Below are 22,170 nucleotides of genomic sequence, written 5' to 3' on the forward strand. Positions count from 1 at the left end.
GATGTAGCACCTTATTACCTTCTGGAAATCTATGTACAATACAGGTTCTCCTTTATCGACAGTACAAGGTGCCTCAAAGAACTCCAAATTAGTTGGAACGTGATTTCCCTTTACAAAACAGTGTTGGCTCTACCTGCTTATCTTGAACTTATCCAAGTACCATGTTATAATGTCTTCAATAATAAGACTAGTAGCATGTAGTTTCTGCTGTCTGCCCCTCTCCCTTTTTGAATAAAGGAGTTATATTTGCTATTTGCCAAACTGAAGGCACATTCACTGAATCTAATGAGTTTTGCTAAATTAAAACCAATGCATCAACTATCCCACTGGCTACTTCTTTTAAGACCCTAGGATGAAATCCATCACGATCTGGGGACTGGTCAATTCTCAGTTCCAAAATTACACAGTATTACTTCCCTGGTATTTGTCTCGAGTTCCTCCCTCCCAGACAATTACTGGTTTATAGCTATTTCCAGGGTTCTACCACGGAGTCAGAGATCTATGGCAAGGAGAAAGGTCCTTTGGCCCACTGTGTTCGCACCGGTCAAAAACAAGCACTTAACTATTCTAATCCTATTTTCCAGCACTTGGCACAAGGCCTTGAATTCCTTGGTTTGGATGTTCACATCCAAATACTTAAAATGTTGAGGGTTTCTACTTCTACCATCCTTACAGGCTGAGTTGCAGATCTCCTTCACCCTTGGTGAATAGGTTTTTCCTCTAAGCCTTCTAACACTTACCATAAAATCTATGCCTGCAGTCAATGATCCTTCCATCAAAAAGAAAAGTTTCTTCCTGTGAAAGCCTTGATTTTATAGACTTCAATCAAGTCCTCTCTCAATCTCCTCTGCTCTAAGGAAAACAACCCCAGTCTAACCAATTTCTCTTCACAACTGAAACCGTCCAGCCCAGACAACAAACTGGTAAATCTCCTCTGCACCCTTTCCAGTCACATTGCTCCTATAACATGGACTCCAGAACTACACACAATACTCCAGCTATAGCCTAACCAAAGTTTTATACAGTTCCAGCATAACTTCCCTGTTCTAAACCCTATGCCTCTTCAATTTCTCCATAAAACCAGGATGCTCTCCAGTGAAGACTGACAAAATACCTATTCTAATTTATCAGTCATCTCTTATTTTCAATTATTAATTCCCCAGATTCATTTTCCAGAGGACCAACACTTACTTTGTTAATTATTTTCTTTTAATATCTGAACATTTTGTATCTTTTTATACTTTTGGCTATCTTTCCCTCATACTTTAATCTATGCCTCCTTATTCACTTTGGCGTAGTTCTTGGCTATATTTTACATCGGCAGATCTTCTGATCTGCCACCTGTGTACAATTATATGTCTTTTCTTTGAATTTGATATGATTTTTTTTTTTATATTTAACAACAAATGGCAGGTTCATCCCGGAGAACTTCTCATTGGTTAGAATATATCTACTGTGCTTTCTGGAATATTCCCTCAAACGTTTGCCGCTGCTTCACTATTGACCTAACCTAAATTGCCATTTCATTTTCACCAGCTCTGCTCTCATGCCCTCTTAAACGTGCTGTTTTAAATTCAAATTAGTAGCCTTCGACCCACTCTTCTCACCATTAAACTATATGAGAAATTAAATCACATTATGGTTGCTGCTACCTAGGGGCGCTTTCACTACAAGGTCAGTAATTGATCTCAGCTCATTGGTCAAAACAAGGTTTAGTGTAACCTGCTCTCTGGTTGTTACCATCATATGCTGGTCTAAGAAACCATTCCAAAAACATGCAATGCATTTGTCTTCGAGAGAAGACAAAAAGTCTGATTTCTCCAATCTATGTACATTAAAACCCATGATAATTGCTGCACCCTTTTGACAGGCTGCTGTTATTTCTTCCTTGATATTCTGTCTTACCGTGTGGACACTGTTTAGAGGCCTGTAAAAATTCCCACAATTGACCCCTTGGCTTTTTCATTCCTCATCTCCACCCAGACTGCTTCGATATCCTGGTTTCCTGAATTAAGGCCATCCTTCTCTATTGTGCTAATATCTTTAATTAACAGAGCCACTCCTCCACTCATTCCTGGCTTCCTGTACTTCCTAAATGGTACATACACTTGGAATTTCAGATCCCAGTCTAGGTCACCCTGCAGCCACATTTCAGTTACAGCCACTAGATCATACTTAATCATCTCACTTTGTAATACTAGTTCATCAGATTTGTTTTGAATGCAATATGCATTCAAGTACTGTGCAACAGGTTTAGTCCTTTGATTATTTTGTAACCTCTCATCTTATCCAATATACTCTTGGATCTAAATTCTCTGTCCCTTCCTGTCATTGTCTGTTTAGCATTTCCCACATTAATTTCTTCCTCTGCTGGATTTTTCCCATTGATTCACAACTTCCCAAGTTTGGGCTGTTGCCCCCACCATTTCATTTAAAACCTGCTCGACTTCCCTAGTTGTGTGGTTCACAATAACACCAGTCCCAGTACGGTTCAAGTGTAGGCCATTGCAACAGTAGTGATCCCATTTCCCCAGCATTAGTGCCAGTGCCCCACAAACTAGAATCCACTTCTCCCACACCAGTCTTTCAGTCATGCAAGCATCATTCGAACCTTGTTTACACTATACCAATTTTCATGTGGCTCAGATTAATCCAGAGGGTCTCTTTGAAATTCTGTTTCTTAATTTGGCACCTAGCTCCTCACAATGGCAATGCAGAATCTCTTTCCTCATTCTACCTGTCATTGGTAGACCAGAACTGGATCTTCCTCCTCCTGTTGCAAGTTCTTCCCCAGCCCAGACAGGATGTTCACAACCTCAGTATCTTGCAGACCACATAACTGCTTGGTCTTTCACTCTTTGCAGGCAACAGTGTCAATCTCTAAGATCATGCTGCCCCTGCTACCATTGCATTCCTTTTGCCTCACGCTTCCTGTATCACAATGCCGTGGTCATTTAGCTCATCCATCCCACAAAGCAGAGGCCTGCAAGTCAAAGCCTCCCTGTACACGGATGACATCGCTGTTACTGGCTCAGAACAGCCGTCAGTGGGCTGACACATGAGCATTCATGACCAGTTCAAACCGGCCTCGGGACCCTAGGTAAATTGAGGCAAAAGGCCATGTCCTTTTGGAATTGGGCCCACTGATCTTTTATCACTTTCATCGTTGGGCCAGATTACTTGGAGGTGCTGGGAATATGATTTGGAAAGGTCGGGCATGCACAAAATTTCAGGAGGTGTATATTGTTAAAGTCCGGCAGAAACTGGGCTTGTGGGAGCATTGCTCCCTTTCCATTGCTGGTAAGAAGCTGCCATCAGGTGTGAGGTACTTTTGGTGTCACTGAATGCGGTCTATTGCCTGAGCCTGCACCATAGCAGTCACTTGAGCCATCATTCACTTCAAAGGAAGTCAAAGGTGGATCATGCCTGTAAGGATGTCACATACATTAGCTGTCAATTTTTTTTTTTGGGGGAGTGGTGGTGGTGGTGGTGGTGGTCGTGGACGGAGACAGAGATGGAGAGATGGGCATTCTCATTGCTGCCTTTTGCGTATGGATGCATCAAACTGTTCGTAGACCCTTGGCAGCAAACACAAAGTCTCACTATGTACTGAGGTTTTACCTGCCCACGGTGTTGTAAAGGGTGGGTCTGGCCATGGAACTCTCCAAGTAGTTGGCACATTCCATATCACCTGATCTTTGTGGAAAGATCGGCAAATGAAAACACCTTTGACCATAAATCCATCAGGCAGTGGTCAGCACATAACGTCCTCAAGAACATGAGAAAAGGATGGGGTGGACCTGTCGGATGGTTCTCTGGGCAAACTGTCAAAGTCATTTGGCAGAATGCCTCATCACCAGAGCTTTCCAACAAGCATCAAGATGTAGCTTGGCTGGTGGTGAGAAGAGCACTGCCTGTCAGTGAGGGCCAGGGGGACACTATTGGTGTTGTGCAAGGCAAGAAAATGGGTGAGGGCCAAAGTGGGGGAGATGGGTTGGACATGGCTGAAGGCCCTGTGAACCACTGTGGTGGTGAATCCTTGGTTGAGGCTGCCACGTTTAGGGGGTGGCATCAATGGAACAGTTGTAACAGAGACAGAGATATTGGGAGGAATCTCATTAATATCTACAAATCAGAAGTCCAAAAACTTTTAGTACAAAAACTAAAAATCACATGGGATTCAGGGTCTGGTAAGATGGATACAAAACTGGCTTGGTCATAGAAGACAGAGGGTAGCAGTAGAAGGATGTTTTTCAGAATGGAGACTGGTAACTAGTGGTGTTCTACAGGGATCAGTCTTAGGTCCTTGGTTGTTTGCAGTATATATGATCTGGAGGAAAATGCAGGTTGTCTGATGAATAAATTTACAGATGACACGAAGATTGGTGGAGTTGATGATAGCGCTGACAACTGTGAAAGGATACAACAGGATACAGATAGATTGACTACTCAGGCACAAAAATGGCAGATGGAGTTTAATCCGGAAAAATGCGAGGTGATGCATTTTGGAGGGTCAAATTTAGGTGCAAATTATACTGTTAATGGCAGGATCCTTACAAACATCAACATAGACAGATCTGGGCATGCAGGTCCACAGTTCCCCAAAAGTGCCAATACAGGTGGCCAAAGTGGTTAAGGCGGCATATGGCATACTTGCCTTCATCAGCTGGGGCATGGAGTACAAGAGCTGGCAAAACATGTTGCAGCTATGTAAAACCCTTGTTAGGCTGCATTTGGAGTATTGTGTGCAGTTTTGGTCACCTCATTACCAGAAGGACGTGGAAGCTTTGGAGAAAATGCAGAGAAGGCTCACCAGGATGTTGCCAGGTCTCAAGAGCATTGGCTATGAGGAAAGGTTAAAAAGACTAGGAATGCTTTCACTGGAAAGACGGGCAGCCGAGGGAGACCAGATAGAGGTCTACAAAATTATGAGGGGCAAAGATGGTGGATAATCAGAGGCTTTTTCCCCAGGGTTGAAGCTTCAATTATAAGAGGGCACAGGTTCAAGGTGAGAAGACAAGTTTAAAGGGAGATATGTTTGTGGAAAGATTTCCACGCAGAGAATGGCAGGAGCCTGGAATGCACTGCCAGAGGTGGTGGTGGAAGCAGGCACACTGGTGACATTTAAGAGGCACCTGGGGTTACATGAATAGGGAGGGAATAGAGGGATATGGACCAAATAAGGGCAGGTGGTTTTTTTTTTTGAGTTTAGTCAGGGCACGATGATGGGCACAGGCTTGGAGGGCCGAAGGGCCTGTTCCTGTGCTGTACTTCTCTTTTGTTCTTTTATTCTTTGATCATAAACCTCCCACTCTTAAACAGATAAAATTTTAGAAACAAAAGAACTGTAATTTTCCAGTTCAATGAACAATTTTCAGCAACTGATACCAGGCCTTCATGAAATCCTTAGACCAGCAATGTGTTGTGCACAGGCAAGGAGTACTCTACATCATTCTGGAATCCTAAAGTCACTGGTTAATGCAAAGTTTCAGCAGACCTCTAGAAATCTTTACTTATTTCATTAAAGACTGGGATTCTTTTCTCAGAAACCTCCATAAATTTTATAATGAGAGAGAAACTACAGGGAGCACAAAACCAAGCAGCACTATCTTCAGAAGTCTCCAGCCAAACCCAGACAGAACCAGTTCTCCTTTGACTAACCAATTTAATATCCAACCAGCTGCCAGCCCCGAGTATAGCAAAAGCTCAGTGCTGATTCATCTCATATTCTTGGATCAGTAATTAAGTTACAACATCTTTCCAGGCCAGTTCCCAACAGAAAATACCTGCCTTCATTCCCTTCTATTTTAAAAAAAAGGGAAGGTGTTGCTCAAAGTTCAATTCTGAACTTCAAGTCGATGTTCCAGACCAAACAAAGTGAGAAAAGAATATAACGGTCTATTTTCTTATCACTGACCATGTCATCACACCCTATCCAAGGAGATAGGACTGACCCCTGTAAAAGAATCCAGGTGAATTTCACCCTTCCTGATAAATCAGTGTCCACAGTCCAGCCTCCAGCTCAAACTCTGGACTTGAAGTTGGTTTAACATCAAACACTTGCTGCAGATATATTTGCCCTGGATCACAATGATTTCCTTGAGCTCCCATATTCTGCGGTTTTGACACATACTCTGTACTGCCACTGAATGGGTTTGTTAACTAATTTAATAATATTATTCACCTATGTTGCTTTATGCATTGTATTAACTTTGCCACCAATGCGTACACTCTGAAGACTTTCAGAATATTGAGGTTGGTTGGCTTGCCGAGCTGGTTTCTCGCATTGCTTGGTAACATCCTCAGCGCAGCCTCTGATGAAGCATCGGTGTGTCTTCCCGCCTGGTTTTTAAACTCTGGGGTCCGTTGCGATGGATTGCCTCACTTCCGGGTTTCCTCCGTAGTGGAATATATGTGGGGTCGAGTTCAACGTGTTTATTAATAGCATGCTTCATGGAGTGCCATGCTTCCAGGAATTCTATTCCCGGAACACTATTTAAACAGTATTTAAAAGGGCAACAACACACTGCAGCAACATGGAACTACACCAAGAGGAGGAGGAATACCTCTTCCAAGTGTTCAAGGATAATGGATATCCAAAAGAACTGGGTCAGGAGATGCCTACAGGAACAGCATCAGAAAGATTCTACACACCCCGACACACACACACACTACCCTACATCAGGAACACGTCAGAACTTGCCACAAGACTTCTACGACCGCTGGGCATCAGAGTGGCACACAAGCCCACACCAACCCTACGATAAGTGCTCACCCGAACTAAAGACCCACTCCCCGCCATGGACAGGACCAATGTCATCTATAAGATCCCCTGCGGAGACTGCGAGAAACACTATAATTGGACAAACAGGAAGGAAACTAAGAGTACATGAACACCAACTGGCTACAAAAAGACACGATCAATACTCGCTCATCTCAATCCACATGGACAAGGAGAACCACGACTTCAACTGGGACAGGCTAGGCAGAGACAAGCACGAGAATTCCTGGAAGCATGGCACTCCACGAAGCATGCTATTAATAAATACATTGAACTCGACCCCATATACATTCCACTACGGAGGAAACCTGGAAGTGAGGCAATCCATCGCAACGGACCCCAGAGTTTAAAAACCATGTGGGAAAACACACCGACGCTTCATCAGAGGCTGCACTGAGGAGGTTACCAAGCACGGTAATGAAATGTCTGCGATACAAGAAACCAGCTCGGCAAGCTAACCAACCTCAACACTCACAACCCAAGCTACAGATCTACTCTAAAAACCTTAGACTTTCAGAATACAATTGGCTTCAACCAAAGGTACTCACTCCTGATGAGCAAGTGTGCTAGGTCTGATGTTTGGTTTGACCATCCTGTCTTCAAATTCTCCATAAACCAGTCTATAAGCTCACCGCTGACTTCAGGCTACTCTGCCCACCTTGCTTCACCGTATTGCTGACTGTAGGCCACTCTGCTTCACCATGACGCTGAATACTGGCTACTCTGCCAAGCCTGCTTCATTGTACTGCTGACTGTAGGCTCACCCTGCTTCACGTGACACTGACTGCAGGCCACTGTTCCCTGCTTCACTGCAATTATCAGATGTGTGAAGAATAAAGTGGATTGGAATACAGAGCCTTACTCAAAAATATTCATAGCAACACGAAAATTATGAACACACGTGCCCAGCTTATTTGTTATAATCTTTATAAAAGCACAAAATAAAGGAATAGTTATAAGTGAAGGCTCCTTTTGATTATATATCTCTTATTGTAACAACAGATATGTCTAAATTAAAGTGACTAGGTATAATGTAGAATGTTAGCCCATACGAAGTCCATAAATTGAGCAAGTAGCAATCAGAAAGGTACATTTGGGGTTGAAACATTTTTGTGCATGCCAGCAGGGTTGAGTGAAAGTGATTGAAAATATGACCAAAAGCACTGCAGTGTTATTTTATTAGTCTCAAAATTAGATGCTGTTGCATTCCTGCATTTGAAACGTGTAGTTTCTAGTGGAGATTAGTAGCATTTTACCGCAGCTTGCAGTTTTCTGATGCAAGAGAGCCTCTTGCATTTTGAGTTTCACTTCGATTTATTCGAGTTTCTTTTCTGACTGCAAATAGTCTTAAATTCCTCTCCAAGCAACTGTAAAATGAGCCCACTGACTTCTTTTTCTCCAAGATACAAACAATCTGGAAGTTTACCACGTAGTTGATGTCAAATGGTTTTTCATAATGTTCCAATGAAGAACGTTACAATGTTTTGTATGTCAAAACTGCTGTATAAATACAAGTTCCTCTTGTTAAGTACCAAAGTAGGAATGTGAATGGTCAATAACAACAACAGGTTAGAAAAACCCTGGAGAAATCTATAACTCAAGAGGAGAAATAAAGAAGTGAAACTTAGCAAACTGAACATGTCACCTCATTACTCACATCAACATTGTAATAATCTACATTATGACAATTCAGAAAGTAATTTTTCAGCACTAGTGGCCAGAGCTTGGAATCACTGAAAGACTCAGAAAATGTTTTTAAATAGGGGAATTGTCATGTGATGAGTAAACATGACAAAGGGGTAGGGATTGTTATTGGAAAATCCTATTAAAGCAGGATTTACATGTGTCAAATATAACTGACATTGGGCAAGTCACAAAGACCATAAAAGGAAGTTTGCAAATGATAGGACATAATAATTTCAGCATACAGATGTAAGCAGCGTCTAAAAACGTAGAGACAATTGTCTGTATGTCTATCAGGACTTTAAAAACCACGTGGCCCTGGATCAAAAGCATTATAATAACAAACATTTTTGGACAACCTCTATGGAGGTTAAATCTGCAAATCTGAACAGAAAATTGGAATGGCCTACTCTAATATTTATTGAAAATAAAGCTAAAAAAACTGTAGATGCTGGAAATCAGAATCAAAAACAGTAATTACAAGAAAATCTCAGGTCTGGCAGCCTGAATGGAAAGAAACCCTCCCTCAGGACAGGCTTTTGTTTCTGCTATTCATTAGGCCATTTGTTCCTGATATGGTCAAATTTGTCAGTCTTTCTTCCACCTTCCCCAAAATCTTGGGCAATATTTAAATAAAATTACATTAGCATCTGGTGGACAGTTCTACAAACAACCTCTAAATAACTGTTACAGATAAGGGTTTCCAACATTCAACAGATTTGAGATTCAAAATTGTTCGAATAATTCAAGGTCCAAGGATGAGAAGCACAAGAAAGTATTTTCTTGCTTGTCTGAGAGGAATATACTCATTACTACTACCACCATACTAGTCGAAAAGAATCCATAGTATCCAAAGAATCCAAATAGGCAGAGACAAGTTTAACATGCAGATTTACTCATGTAGAGGAAATGTAAATGTTTCCAAGCAGTGAACAAGACTGCAATGAAAATTCCAAACTCTACCCACTGATAATCCTAATTATAACAACACATTGGTGTTCAGTCAAAGCATTATTTACCTCATCGTAGCTGTATCTGTACTCTCCCTTCTTTGATTTAAGGTCCCACAATACCAAAGTTCCAGATTCGAAACCAATTAAAAGCTGCAGAGACATAAATGACACAAGGCGAGTCAATACTACTTTTAAAAGGTCAACCTCAGTGAGCAAATCCACTATCTCTCAGACTAGCACTGATTCCAGACACAGGGGCTCAATGTTTGTCCCTCGTGCTCCTGGCTAGGGGAGATTCTACGCACCTGAATTTACCACTAGATTGCTACATTGCCATTCAAGTTGCTAAAGCACAGTTGAAGACAGATTGTGCCCTTGAACTGCCCAGGTTCACTGGGCAAGTTTACTTTTAGATGAAACATTGGACTCTTAGCATCTACAGTATGAGGCACTAATTCTCATCCTCTGAAAGGACCAAAGGAAGAAGATAACTTTGAAAGGAGCTCTGTCACAGCGTTATCGCTCCTTCTCCACCTTCTTGTTTCTTCTTTAACATCTATGACTAATACAAAAGGAAATGAATGAATAAAACGATCCTGTTGTGCAAACAGCACATTATCTTCCATTTCACTTCAATTTCAACCAAACAGGTTGAACAAATACAGACACCAACGTTGTACACTTATACTCAAAAACCATCTTGCTCAGTGTGCCATATACTGAGGCAATTTTATATTTGAGGACTGCTAACCAGGAATGCTGGCAAAGAATGTCTCAGTTAAAGAAGAGTGAACCAATACATTCAATTTGCAGGATTAATACACTGCAGAAAAAACAATTCCAACAACAAAGTCAAAATAGATCATTTACTTTTAATTGACTATGTGGAGCTTAAAAGGAGGCAACAGTGAAATTAATGAGACTAGAGATCTCCAGAAATTGGTCAAGAGAAAGACATTCGTTGTGTAAATCTGAATACTTAAATAAGCAAGACACCGTTCTAAAGCATATTCCTGAAGAATAGTAAACAGTTGTGTACATGTTAAAAGGGTGAATAAACTCCACGCCATTCTCACTGTGAAAGATCAATGTCTTAAAATGCTAATTCTGTTCAGCTTCCCATATGCTACCAGGCCTGATGAGTATTTCCAGCATGTGTTTTTATGGCACATTGACACAACAGTTTCACCTACGTTCTCATGATACTCTTTAAGCACTGTCATAACGCATGTCAAAGAAGAACAAAGCCCTAACTATCAAATAGCATTCTCAGTAAAAGTTTCATTTCAACAACAAGTTGCTCAGCAAGTCCCTTAAGTAGAGAAAATAAATTCTAACAAAAATGAGCAGAGTGGATAGATTTGGGGAAATTTGACTTCCACTCCTCCCGCCCGCCAAGTACTGAGACAATAGATTTTTTTTCCTCTGGTAAGGGTACCTACCACTCGCTATGGCACCAAGTTGGTAAAGTAAGTTCAGGTACAGATCAACCATATTGAAACTGAAACAAAAACAAATTGCTGGAAATACTTAACAGGTCTGGCAACATCTGCACAGAGAAGGCAGTGGGGTCCAGTGACCCTTCTTCAGAACTGAATATAGCTAGGAAAAGGCTGGTATTTGTGCAAAAGATGGAGTTTTCTTTGGGGGTGGGGCGTGGGAGCGGAGAGGAGAAACACTGGGGGAGATAGAGCCCAAATAGAGAGAAAAACAGTTGGACAAAGGAGTGGGTAAAGGTCAGCCTGGGAGAATAAATAGCTGCTAATGGTGACTATTAGTGTTGAACAATGAGCTGTATGCAATATTAGACCATGTGATGACAGGCCTGGTGTTATGGGGATTGGGGTAAGGACATGGGAGAAGGTGCTCAAGCCTTAAAATTGTTCAACCGATAGAGTTCAGAGTTCCCAGTTGGAAAATGAGGTGCTGTTCTTCTAGCTTGCACTGAGCTTCGCTTGAGCACTGCCTGAGATAGAGTTGTTGGCCAGAGAATACGGTGATGTGTTGAAGTGGCAGGCAACTAGAAGGCTCAGGATCTTTTTAGCAGATAGAATGCAGGTGTTTGCCAAGTGGTCACCCAGTCAGTGCTTCGTTTCCCCAATGTAGAGGAGACTACATTGTGAACAGTGAATACTGTAGACTAGATTGAGTGAAGTGCAGGTAAGATGCTGCTTCACTTGGAAGGTATGTTTGGGCCCTTGGATACTGAAAAGGCAGGAAGTAAACAGGCAAGTGTTACACCTTCTGCATTTACAGGAGATGGTGTTGTGGGGCATGGGGACATATTGGGAGCGAAGGAGTGGACCAGGATGTCCAGAGGGAACTGTCCCTGCGGAAGGCTGACCAGGGAGGGGAGGGGAATGTGTCTGGTGGAGGCATCTCACTGGAAGTGGCAGAAATAACAGCTAATGATCTTGTAGATGTGGATGATGGTGGGATGGTAGGGGAGGACAAGGGGGATCCTATCACTGTTGAGAGAGCAAAGAGAGAGACTGAGGGCCAAAGTCTGGGAGATGGTCGGACCTGGCTGAGGGCCCTGTCAACTACAGTCCTTGGGAATCCTCGGTTGAGGAAAAAGGTGGACATTTCAGTGACCCCCACTGTCAAAGTTGGCATCATCAAAACAGATGCGATAGAGATGGAGAAACTGGAAGAATGGAATAGGATCTTTCCAGGGAAGCAGGGTGTGAAGATGAGTAGTCAAGGTAACAGAGTCAGTGGGTTTGTAGTGGATACTGGTGGCCAGCTTATCCCCAGAAATGGAAACAGATGTTGACAAATGGATGGGAGGAATGAGAAATGGACCAGCTGAATGTGAGAATGGGGTGAAAAATCGGAAGCAAAATAGATAAACTTCTCCAATTTCAGACAAGAGAGGGAAGCAGCACCAATGATGTCATCAATATACTGGAGAAAGGCTTGTGGTTGGGGGCTAGATTAGGAATGTTCCAGGTGCTACAAAAAGATAGGCATAACTGGGGCCCATGCAGGTACCCATGGCCACACCACTGACCTGAAGGAAGTGACAGGAATTAAGAGAAATTGCTCACAGGTGGGGGCGAGATCAGCCAGGCAAAGGAGGGTGTGGTGAATGGGGACAGTCCAGGAAGTGGAGAGGCCGATATCATCTTGATAGAGGACAGAGATGTAAAGAGATAACACGTCCCATGCTCAGTGCAAGCGTGTATTCATTGTCTGCCTTATGTATAACACTGCCACCATTAGATATGTCGGAGAGGGTGGGAATAAGAGAATATCTCCCATTCAAGATGTTGTCTGGCATCGTGATGTAACATTTAATTGTGGCCTCAGATATAATCCTTATTTTCAATAACAGGTCAGAGTCTGACCCATGCTGGATTGTCAGCTGTTCTGCCACAAAACAAAAACATGCATTTATGTTGTCTTTCCTAACGACAATGTTCAGAAGATTTTAAGCCAATTAAACACTTATGAAATGTTGTTATTGAAGAAATACAGGAAACATGGCAACAAGCATGTGCAAAGTTCCTTCAATCAGCAAAGTGATAAATGGTCAGATAATCTTTAATGTCCATCTAAGATGGCAGACAGGGTCTCGGTTTTATCAACACCTCCAAAAAGAGTGACAGAATGTCATTAGAAGACAAAAAAAAACGAGTAGACTTGTTTTTCTTCTCAATACAAGTAACTCAGGTGTCATGTCAGGATAGTAGAGGTTTTGTGACACTCCAGCTTCTAGAAACATAGAACAAAAGTAGACCATTCAGCCCCTCAAGTCTGTTCCACCAACGAGATCACAGCTGATCTGTGGTCCAACTCCATATATCTGCTTTTGGCCCATAGTCCTTAATACTTCTGCTTACCAAAAATTCTCAGATTTAAAATGAATAACTGCTCCTCCATCCACTGCCATTTGTGGAAGACAGTCCCAAACATCTACCACCCATTGTCATTGGGTCATACAGCATGGAAACAGGCTCTTTGGTCCAACTTGTCCATGCCAGTGTTGGGAACAAATATTCACAAAACTGATGGAGGAACTGCAAATTGAGTGCTAAACACAGTAATGATTTTTCTGTCACTCTCCTAGACAGCAAAACTTATTACAACCATATTTAAATTTATTCCATCACATCGGACTAGATTATTCATCTCAAATATGACACCCAACCTGGACTTCCAATTTATCAAGAGTGGAAAGTGACTTAAAAAATATTGAAGAATTGAACAACTTCACATTAGGTGCAAATCTATGAAGGCTAATACCACAATTCTTGCTTATTTACACCTTTTGCCTCCTGCAATCAATTATTTGCCAAAATGTAAAGCAATTTTGAAACATTGAACACTTTTGTAGGAACAAATATACTGCTTGAATTTCAACCTGTTAACTGATCTATCCAGGTTTTAACCTGGCCTCTGCTGAATGCTCTAAACATTTCCACAATAGACAACTACATTTTTAGCCTCAAAAAAACTGCCCTTAGTGTACTCTGACTCTGTGAACACTAGAAGCATTACCAATTAGATTACACAGATTTATCAGAAACATTTTTGGTTCAATCTAATGCAAAACTAGATTTGCTGCATGGAAAATCATTGTTTTTGCACCTGACTGACCCACCCAACTATAACTTCACACTTTGAATATTCAAACTGTTCAAAACAAAGTCTATTATTTTCTTCCAATCTGCTTGCAAACTAACTATTTTAAAATAAAGATGTTTAAAGATGCATTTCATTATAAAGTGACTAAACTTAACTGTGTGGTTTTGAATGGGCAATCTGTGGTTAAAGGCAGTCTGAACATATACAGTGTACAAAGTGTACACATGAAAAGCTTTTTTAAAGAAATGTCCTAAAAGGAGACCACAGGAAATTCTCAGCTAAACGTTATCAACCGTGCAAATTTACAAATTAGGAGACAATATAGACATTTTCATAATTTGTAATTTGAAGTTGATTAATAAAATATCTTTGTTTATAGATTGTTTTATTTTAATGTAATCAGTATTTTTGCTTCTCTTCTCTGTCAAACAGAAATCCACTGAAAACGTGAATTCTGAAAGCTTTTTGGTAACCATTTCAGAGTCAAAATTTGCAGGTGACTAAAATTGGAGGTGTAGTGACAGCCAAGAAAGTTACCTCAGAGTACAAAGGGATCTTGGTCAGATGAGCCAATGGGCCAAGGAACGGCAAATTGAATTTACTTTAGATAAATGTGAGGTGCTGCATTTTGTAAAGGCAAATCAGGCAGGACTCATACACTTAATGGTAAGGTTCTGGAGAGTGTTGCTGAACAAAGAGATCTTGGAGTGCAGTTCATAGTTTCTTGAAAGTGAAGTCACAAATAGATAGGATAGTGAAGGCGGCATTTGGTATGCTTGCCTTTATTGGTCAGTGCATTGAGTATAGGAGTTGGGAGGTCATGCTGCAGCTGTACAGGACATTGGTTTGGCCACTTTTGGAATACTGTGTGCCGTACTGGTCTCCCTCCTATAGGAAGGATGTTGTGACAGGGTTCAGAAAAGATTTACAAGGATCTTGCCAGGATTGGAGGGTTTGAGCTACAGGGAGAGGCTGAATAGGCTGGAGCTGTTTTCCCTGGAGCATTAGAGGCTCAGGGATAACCTTATATAAGTTTATAAAATCCTGAGGGACATAGAGTAAATAGGCAAGGTCTTTTCCCCAGGGTGGGGGAGTCCAATACTGGAAGGTATAGGTTTAAGGTGACAGGGGAAAGATTTAAAAGGGACCTAAGGGTCAGCTTTTTCACGCAGAGGGTGGTGTGTGCATGGAATGAGCTGCCAGAGGAAGGAGGAGGAGGCTGGTACAATTGCAACATTTAAAAAGGCATCTGGATGGGTATATGAATAGGAAGGGATGTGGACCAAATGCTGGCAAATGGGATTAGATTAATTTAGGATATCTGATTGGCATGGACAAGCTGGACGAAACGATCTGTTTCCATGCTTAAATCTCTATGACTCTACGACAATGCTAATTACAGACAGTTGGGCTTCACTTTGACACTTAGCTCAAAAATATAATTCAAGCAGTGAGAGTAAGAGCAAACAAACAAAGTATTACATTTGCTTTGACCATACTGCTGGAAAACATCAGCACCTCCTCTCCTTTGTCCCAGACTCCTCCAATGCTATGAAATCCTCCAAACTCTTCCCTCTCCAGAAGTAAAGGACAAAAGCCTATTACTGGTTGATTCTAAGTAAAAAGATTCTGTAAACATATATGAAGCTTTCACAGATTGTGTCACATTTTTCTAAAGCTAATTTTGTGTTTCACAAAGAAAGGAAACTATTGCATTCTGTAGAAATCTCTCTAGTAATATAAAACACCTGTTTGATGTGGAAGGCAGGAGACAGGATGGCGACTTGACCTAATGGAGTGCAACTGGGAACAGTGCTGGGGGCCACAATCATTTACAGTAAATATTAATGATTTGGATAAGGAAAGTGAATGTACTGTAGCCAAGTCAGGAGATGATAAAAATAGGTGGGGAGGCAAGTGGCGAGGATGACAGAGTCTGCATAGGGATATAAACAGGTTAAGTGAGAGTGAGCAAAATCTTGGCAGACAGAATATAGTGGGAAAATGTGAGATTTGCACTTTGGCAGGAAGAATAGAGGTGCTGAATACGATTATAATGGAGAAAGGCTGCAGAAAGCTATGGAACAGAGGGATTTGGGAGTCCGCCTTCATGTATCACAAAAAGCTAGCACCCAAAGTCAACGGGTAATTAGGGAAGGCAATTGGAATGTTGACTTTTATTTCAAAGGTAATGGAGCATAACAGTTAGTGAGGGTTTGATAGAACAATACAAGTACTTGACAGACCAATTTGGGAATATTGTGAACAGTTTTGGTCTCCTTATCCATGGGAAAATATTTTGGCATTGAAGGCAGTTCAGAGATGACTCATTAGATTGATCCCAGGTATGGAGGGACTGGAAATGACCAAGAAAGTTAAGGTCACATTGAGTTCAGATATTTTGGAATTGTTGACCAACAGGCAGAGGCTGACAAGAATTAGGTTAGCTTTGGTGTCAGGTCAAGTGAGGCCATATCATGCCTCACCAGGGTAGTTTTGGGTTAGATGAAGATGACTACTCTAATTCAAGTTCCAAATACTTTATTCTACACATGAATACATACCTACACACCCTGTTATTTCATTAAACTCCTTAATGACAGGAATGAAGTCAGTTGACAGGCTATTCAAAAATATGAAGGAGAAGAAAAGCCATACTGTTAACAAAGATGCATAAAATTGCGAGGAGGAAGACAGGATGTGGGACAATCCTTGAACTGGAGAAAATTGATAAGTTTCTTTTAATAGAAGGGAAATATTAAGCAGTTTGCATTATATAGCACTGTTCATATAGCACAGACTCTCAATGTTTTACAGTCAATTAATTTTGCTTCAAAAAAAAAAAAAAAAAAAAAAAAAAAAAACTGCACGAACTTGCAGAGCCAGGTCTCAAACAGCAATGAAACGAATGCTCAGTTAATCTGTTTCTGGTAAGTGCTGATGGAAGGACAAATGTCGACAAAGACACCAGGAGAACGCTCTACTCTTCAATAAAAAAAAATGTTGCCTAAACAGACAGGAGGACATGAATTTAACATTTTTAATCAAACAATGGCACTATAATGATGTACATTACAGGGTTTTTCCAGTTTTTAAGATTAGAATTCCCAGCCAATTCAACACATTTCAGGCTATCCTGACTAACAACTCCCTCCACATATTTATTTTTTCCATCTTTTCATAGTTTAGAACAAGCTTACAACCTGTAATTTTTATATCAGATTAGGTATCTACATCATGCCACCTGCAAAACAACTGCTCCCACCCACCCCACCAAAAAAAAAATAAAAAACGACACTTGCAGGAACCATGCCAAAGACTCTAGACAACTCGTGTCCGAGACTATAGAGGCAGCGGCTGGCGTGCTCGAAGCCCATAGGTACACTTTTTCCATAAGTTTGTTGATTGCTGATAGTTTTAAAAGTTTATGAATCAGTGTTTTCACATCTGTGATACTGCTTCAACTCTTGCAGAGAAGCCATCAATGGGGTTGCTTTAATGCTAACTCCAAGCCTAACTGGTTTCATGTGAACATTTGCACAATGTACAAATATGCTTAGCTGTTCGAAGGCATGTGTGACAACCCAGCCGTCCAACTAACTTCTTGTGCCAAAACACTCATTGCAGGAACTGCAAGTCATGGTCAGTATCTCATAGCCTGATTCAGTCTTTCTATAATGTTAGCTGTTAAGCATTTTTCCCTTGGTAAACAAAATTACTGCATGTGTGTGGACCTTATACACTATCATGTATAAGATTGGGTAACAAAGAAAACAGTATGAATAAGTAGTTCATTCTCGGGTTGGCAGGGTTGTGACTCGTGGGGTCTCAAGGATTAGTGCTTTAACCCAAGATTTTCCACAACCTATATCAATGACTTGGACAGATGAACCAAATGTAAATGGCCAAGTTTATGAATGACAAAACTGGGCAGGAATGTATTTTGTAAAAAAGGTGCAGAGGACAGACTGAAACATCAAGCAAGAACAAAACAGTTGGAATATAATGTGGATAAAATGCAAGGTTATGCATTTTGATAGGGGGAAATGGAGGCACAAAGTACTTAGAGAGTGAGAGAGAGCACGAGTCGGGGAGGCATCACCCAGGCGTGAGACAGCAAGACCAACTGGAAAGTGTTAATGTCCAAAGGAAACTGTGTCCTTATAAATAAATCATTGAAAGCTAACAAGTAATTAGTAGGCAAATTATATGTTGGTCATTACCACTAGGAGGTTTGAATACAACAATAAAGATGTCTTGCTTAACTGTATAGAACCTGAGTTACACTATTTGGAATATTGCAGCTTTGATCCCTGTACCCAAAGGGATATGATAATTGCCACAGAGGAAGTGCAGTGGAAACTGACTAGACCAATTCCTGGGATGTTTGCTCTGACCTGAGGAGACTGGGTTTGTATTATTGAGTTTAAATAAATTTGAAGGGATCTCACTGGAACGTACAAAATTCTTACAGGGCTGTACTGGGTAAATGCAGAAAGGACTGGAGAACCTAGAACCTAGGGACAGAGTCTCAGAATAATGGGAGAGCCATTTAGAACTGAAATGAGTAATTTCTTCACTCAGAGGCTAGCGAAACTTAGGATATCCCCAATCTAGGGGGCTGCGGAACCTCAAAACTACAAGTCTGTAAATCTGTTCAAGACAGGGAAAGATTTCCAAATACTAATGACATCAAGGGGTATGAAGATAGCATGGGAAAATGGCACGGATGTAGATAATCAGCTATGAGTCAGTCAGTTGCCTGCTCCATCATTCCCAAGGGATCAAATGGCCTACTCCTTTCCCCATGTTCCTTAAATGCCAATCTTCCCAAGTTTAAAGTGTTTTGTCAACCTTTTTCAGAATCAATGCCAGTAATGGGAGCCCATTCCACAGTCTCTCAAAGTGGTACCTCACCTCCCATCTGTGTTTTAGGATTCGAATTCCAGTTTCTTGCACGTTTGCAATTTTTAACACTCTACCATTGGCAGTCTTGACGACAGTTGTTCAGGCCTTAATCTCTGAAGATGTTCCCAAAACACCCTTGCCTCTTTCTGGAAATTCCTTAAAACTAGCTTTTCAAATGGATTGTAGAGCTGGATGAACACAGCAGGTCAAGCAGCAGAGGAGTAGGAAAGCTGACATTTCGGGCCTAAACCCTTCTTCAGAAGGGTCTCGGCCCGAAATGTCAGCTTTCCTGCTCGACCTGCTGTGCTCATCCAGCTCTACACCTGGTTATCTCAGATTCTCCAGCATCTGCAGTTCCTACTACCCCTTTCAAACAGATTGTTGGCTCTCAGTCCTATTATCCCACTAAGTGGATAGTTCAGTGTTAAATATTGTTTTATAACATTCCTGTAAAGCACCTTGGGATATTTTCTTATTCTAAAGATGCTATATGAATTCAAGTTGCATATGGGGTATAATCACGGGTGTTTGGTACAGCCTTCATAACCAAGAACAAAAATGGTTGCTTGTCATGCTAAGTTTAACAGTGTTGCTATATTGCCAAAAAGAAAAGTCATTTTGTTAAACCTTTTCATCTTTCATCAAGACAATTTGCAAAAATACCAATAAAGGGGGAAAGCGACATTTAAATGTACAAGCCAAGTGCTGATTAGTTACCAAGTGGACTCTGATTGGTAGAGGAATTGCCATGGAGAATACAGCAATTAATAATATGCTGACCAGAGTCAGAGTCAGAGTCAGTCTGGCTGGGTTCAAATTTAAAAGTATGGCAATTAACAGTCAATCATTAATTTCTGCATTCTCCATGATGCAAGCAAGACAGAAAGCTTTGACAAGATGTGCTTTCTTTCAACAATACTGAAGTTCTGACTTTGAAAGAAGTAATTCTGATATGCTGTTCCTAGTTCTATGAAGATTTGGACAGATTTTGAGGCTTGTGATTTAATTAAAATACTGAAAATGGTCTATCGATTAGCACAGAAGGAGCTGTTTGTTTGAAATTCTACAGCATCAGTGACATAAGACCCAAAAACTTGGAAACAGACAGACAGACAGTCATACGGCATGGAAACAGATCCGTTGGCCCAACGCATCCATGCCAACCAGGTTTCCTAAACTGAACTAGTTCCAATTACCTGTATTTGGCCCATATCCCTCAACCTTTCCTATCCACGTACCTGTCCAAAACGTCTTTTAAATGTTGTAACTGTATTGGTCTCTGCCACATCCCATGATTTATCTGCCTTTAATCCCCATCACCATTTACCTACTAATACTCATCTGCTTCAGTTCCTCCCTCTTAAATGCCTGTGCAGGCTTTTATTTGCACTTTCCCTGACATTTCAGGTTTACTCTTGATGTCAAAAACCTAAGGCAGTTTAACAATGGGATATGCCCAATGTTTTTGATGGAAGCATTTCCACTACCAAAATTGCACTGCAAAAATTTTACCCATACAATTCTTACAATCACAAGGAACCGGTTTATGTGGCCTTAGAGTCAGTCTTTTACAGCATGGAAACAGACCCTTTCATCCAACAGGTCCATGCCAATCATGTTCTCAGATTATGTTGTTACTTTAAAGCAAAATTACAGAACAATTGCAACAATCTGTCAAATGACGCACACCACCTACAACTGATACAGTCAGAAAAAAAGAACATGGACTTGAAATCTACATACCTTTTCATACAGATCAAGGCAAAAAGAAATTGATTGTTTTAAAACAATCAGCTAAGTACAATGAAAAGCAATACACCAGGAGCTATGAACTACATAGTACAAGGAATGTAAACTTAATTAATAATTTAAAACATAAATATATAGTCCGAATACAAAAATGATTCAGTTTGGTTACAGTATCGTCCAAGAACAGGATAGACTGGAGAGTTGAATGTTCAATAACTGCATTACAACTGACAGAGCACCTGAGTAAATCTTCAGCCACTACATTTTTTCATAATCCATTGTCACTGGGGCCAATTTTCAGCAGTTACCCATTGTACTAGACATATATACCTTGCCTTCATCCATAGGGTTGTCACTGATGTGTACAATTAATCCTGGGTGAGTTTTTGACGATCTGTAATAAAAACATTCATTTAGTTATAAAAGAAAGGAATAAAACATGGTTGTGCAAAGATTTCAAACTGCACTAAACTAGCAAATTGATTACAACTTGCACAAGGAGCAACTTTTACAACAACTTAATTCAGCTAGTTTCTCAGGCTGATTGAATGAATTCATTCAGCTAAATTAAACTGCTGAATGTAGCTTATAACCAATCACAAAATTACAAACCAAATCCAAGCAATGAAATAACAGCAGACAGTATCCAACTGATCAACCAACCATCGACAAAAGTTAGCCAGGCAGCATTCAGACAGGCCAATTGACTGGGCAATCTCAGAAAACTTGCATTTATGTAGCACCTTTTAAAAAAAAAAAACTAGGCACTTGACAGCATGAAGAGGTAAAAAGGGGCAGTAAGGAAGGGGTGAGAAATGTGGATGGCCAACAGCTTGGTCACGTAGGTCATTTTAAGAAATAAAAGAGGGAACATCAGTATTTGGAGAGGGAGTTCTGAAGCATTGATCCAAGATGGTTTGGGCAAAAGGGAGTGGAGAAAGACAAACTCAGGTCAGGTAACAGAGGAGACAGGTTATGTTAGTATTGAAAAAGGCTGAAAAACATGGGTTGACTTGCTAATGATAGCTGAAGAAGCATGACAATTTTAAATGTGGGATGTTGGGGGAATACAAGCTAATGTAGGTCAGCAAAGTTAGAGGCGATAGGCAAGTGAGGCATAATTTTTATTTTATTCACTCATGGAACATGAGTGTCACTGGCTGGCCTGCACTTACTACCCTCCGTAGCAGCCCCTGAAGTGAGCAGCTTGCTCGGCCATTTCAGATGGCAGTTGACAGTCGACCATGTTGCCGTGGGTCTGAAGTCACATAGGCCAGAACAGATGAAGATGGCAGATCTCCTTCCCTGAAGGGCATTAGTGAGCCAAATGGGTTTTTCTGACAATCGACAATGGTTCGATTCTTAGAACCATCTACCACAGTGGGATTCGAACTGGGGTCTCTAAAACATTAGCTGAGTTTCTGGATTAATAGTCTAGCGATTATACTATCAGGCCATTACTTGTCTTAGCATTTGACATAGGGTATCTGCATATGGGTTTTTGAC

The 22,170-nt window shown here is 40.9% G+C and overlaps 1 protein-coding gene across 4 annotated transcripts in view; it reads right to left on the bottom strand.

The window, feature by feature from the left end:
• Positions 1-22,170, bottom strand: part of stxbp5a (syntaxin binding protein 5a (tomosyn)) — a 174,938-nt gene that overhangs the window by 111,099 nt on the left and 41,669 nt on the right. For all 4 annotated transcript variants that reach the window (XM_048600658.1, XM_048600656.1, XM_048600654.1 and 1 more), the window contains exons 4-5: positions 20,995-21,058; positions 9,484-9,567 (exon numbers count right to left, since the gene is read on the bottom strand). In XM_048600658.1, the coding sequence (XP_048456615.1) occupies positions 9,484-9,567; positions 20,995-21,058 (148 nt within the window). The remainder of the gene's footprint in view (positions 1-9,483; positions 9,568-20,994; positions 21,059-22,170) is intronic.

The sequence above is a fragment of the Rhincodon typus genome, chromosome 9 (genome assembly GCF_021869965.1).
Source record: "Rhincodon typus isolate 14 chromosome 9, sRhiTyp1.1, whole genome shotgun sequence".
In the NCBI taxonomy this organism is placed as follows: domain Eukaryota; kingdom Metazoa; phylum Chordata; class Chondrichthyes; order Orectolobiformes; family Rhincodontidae; genus Rhincodon; species Rhincodon typus.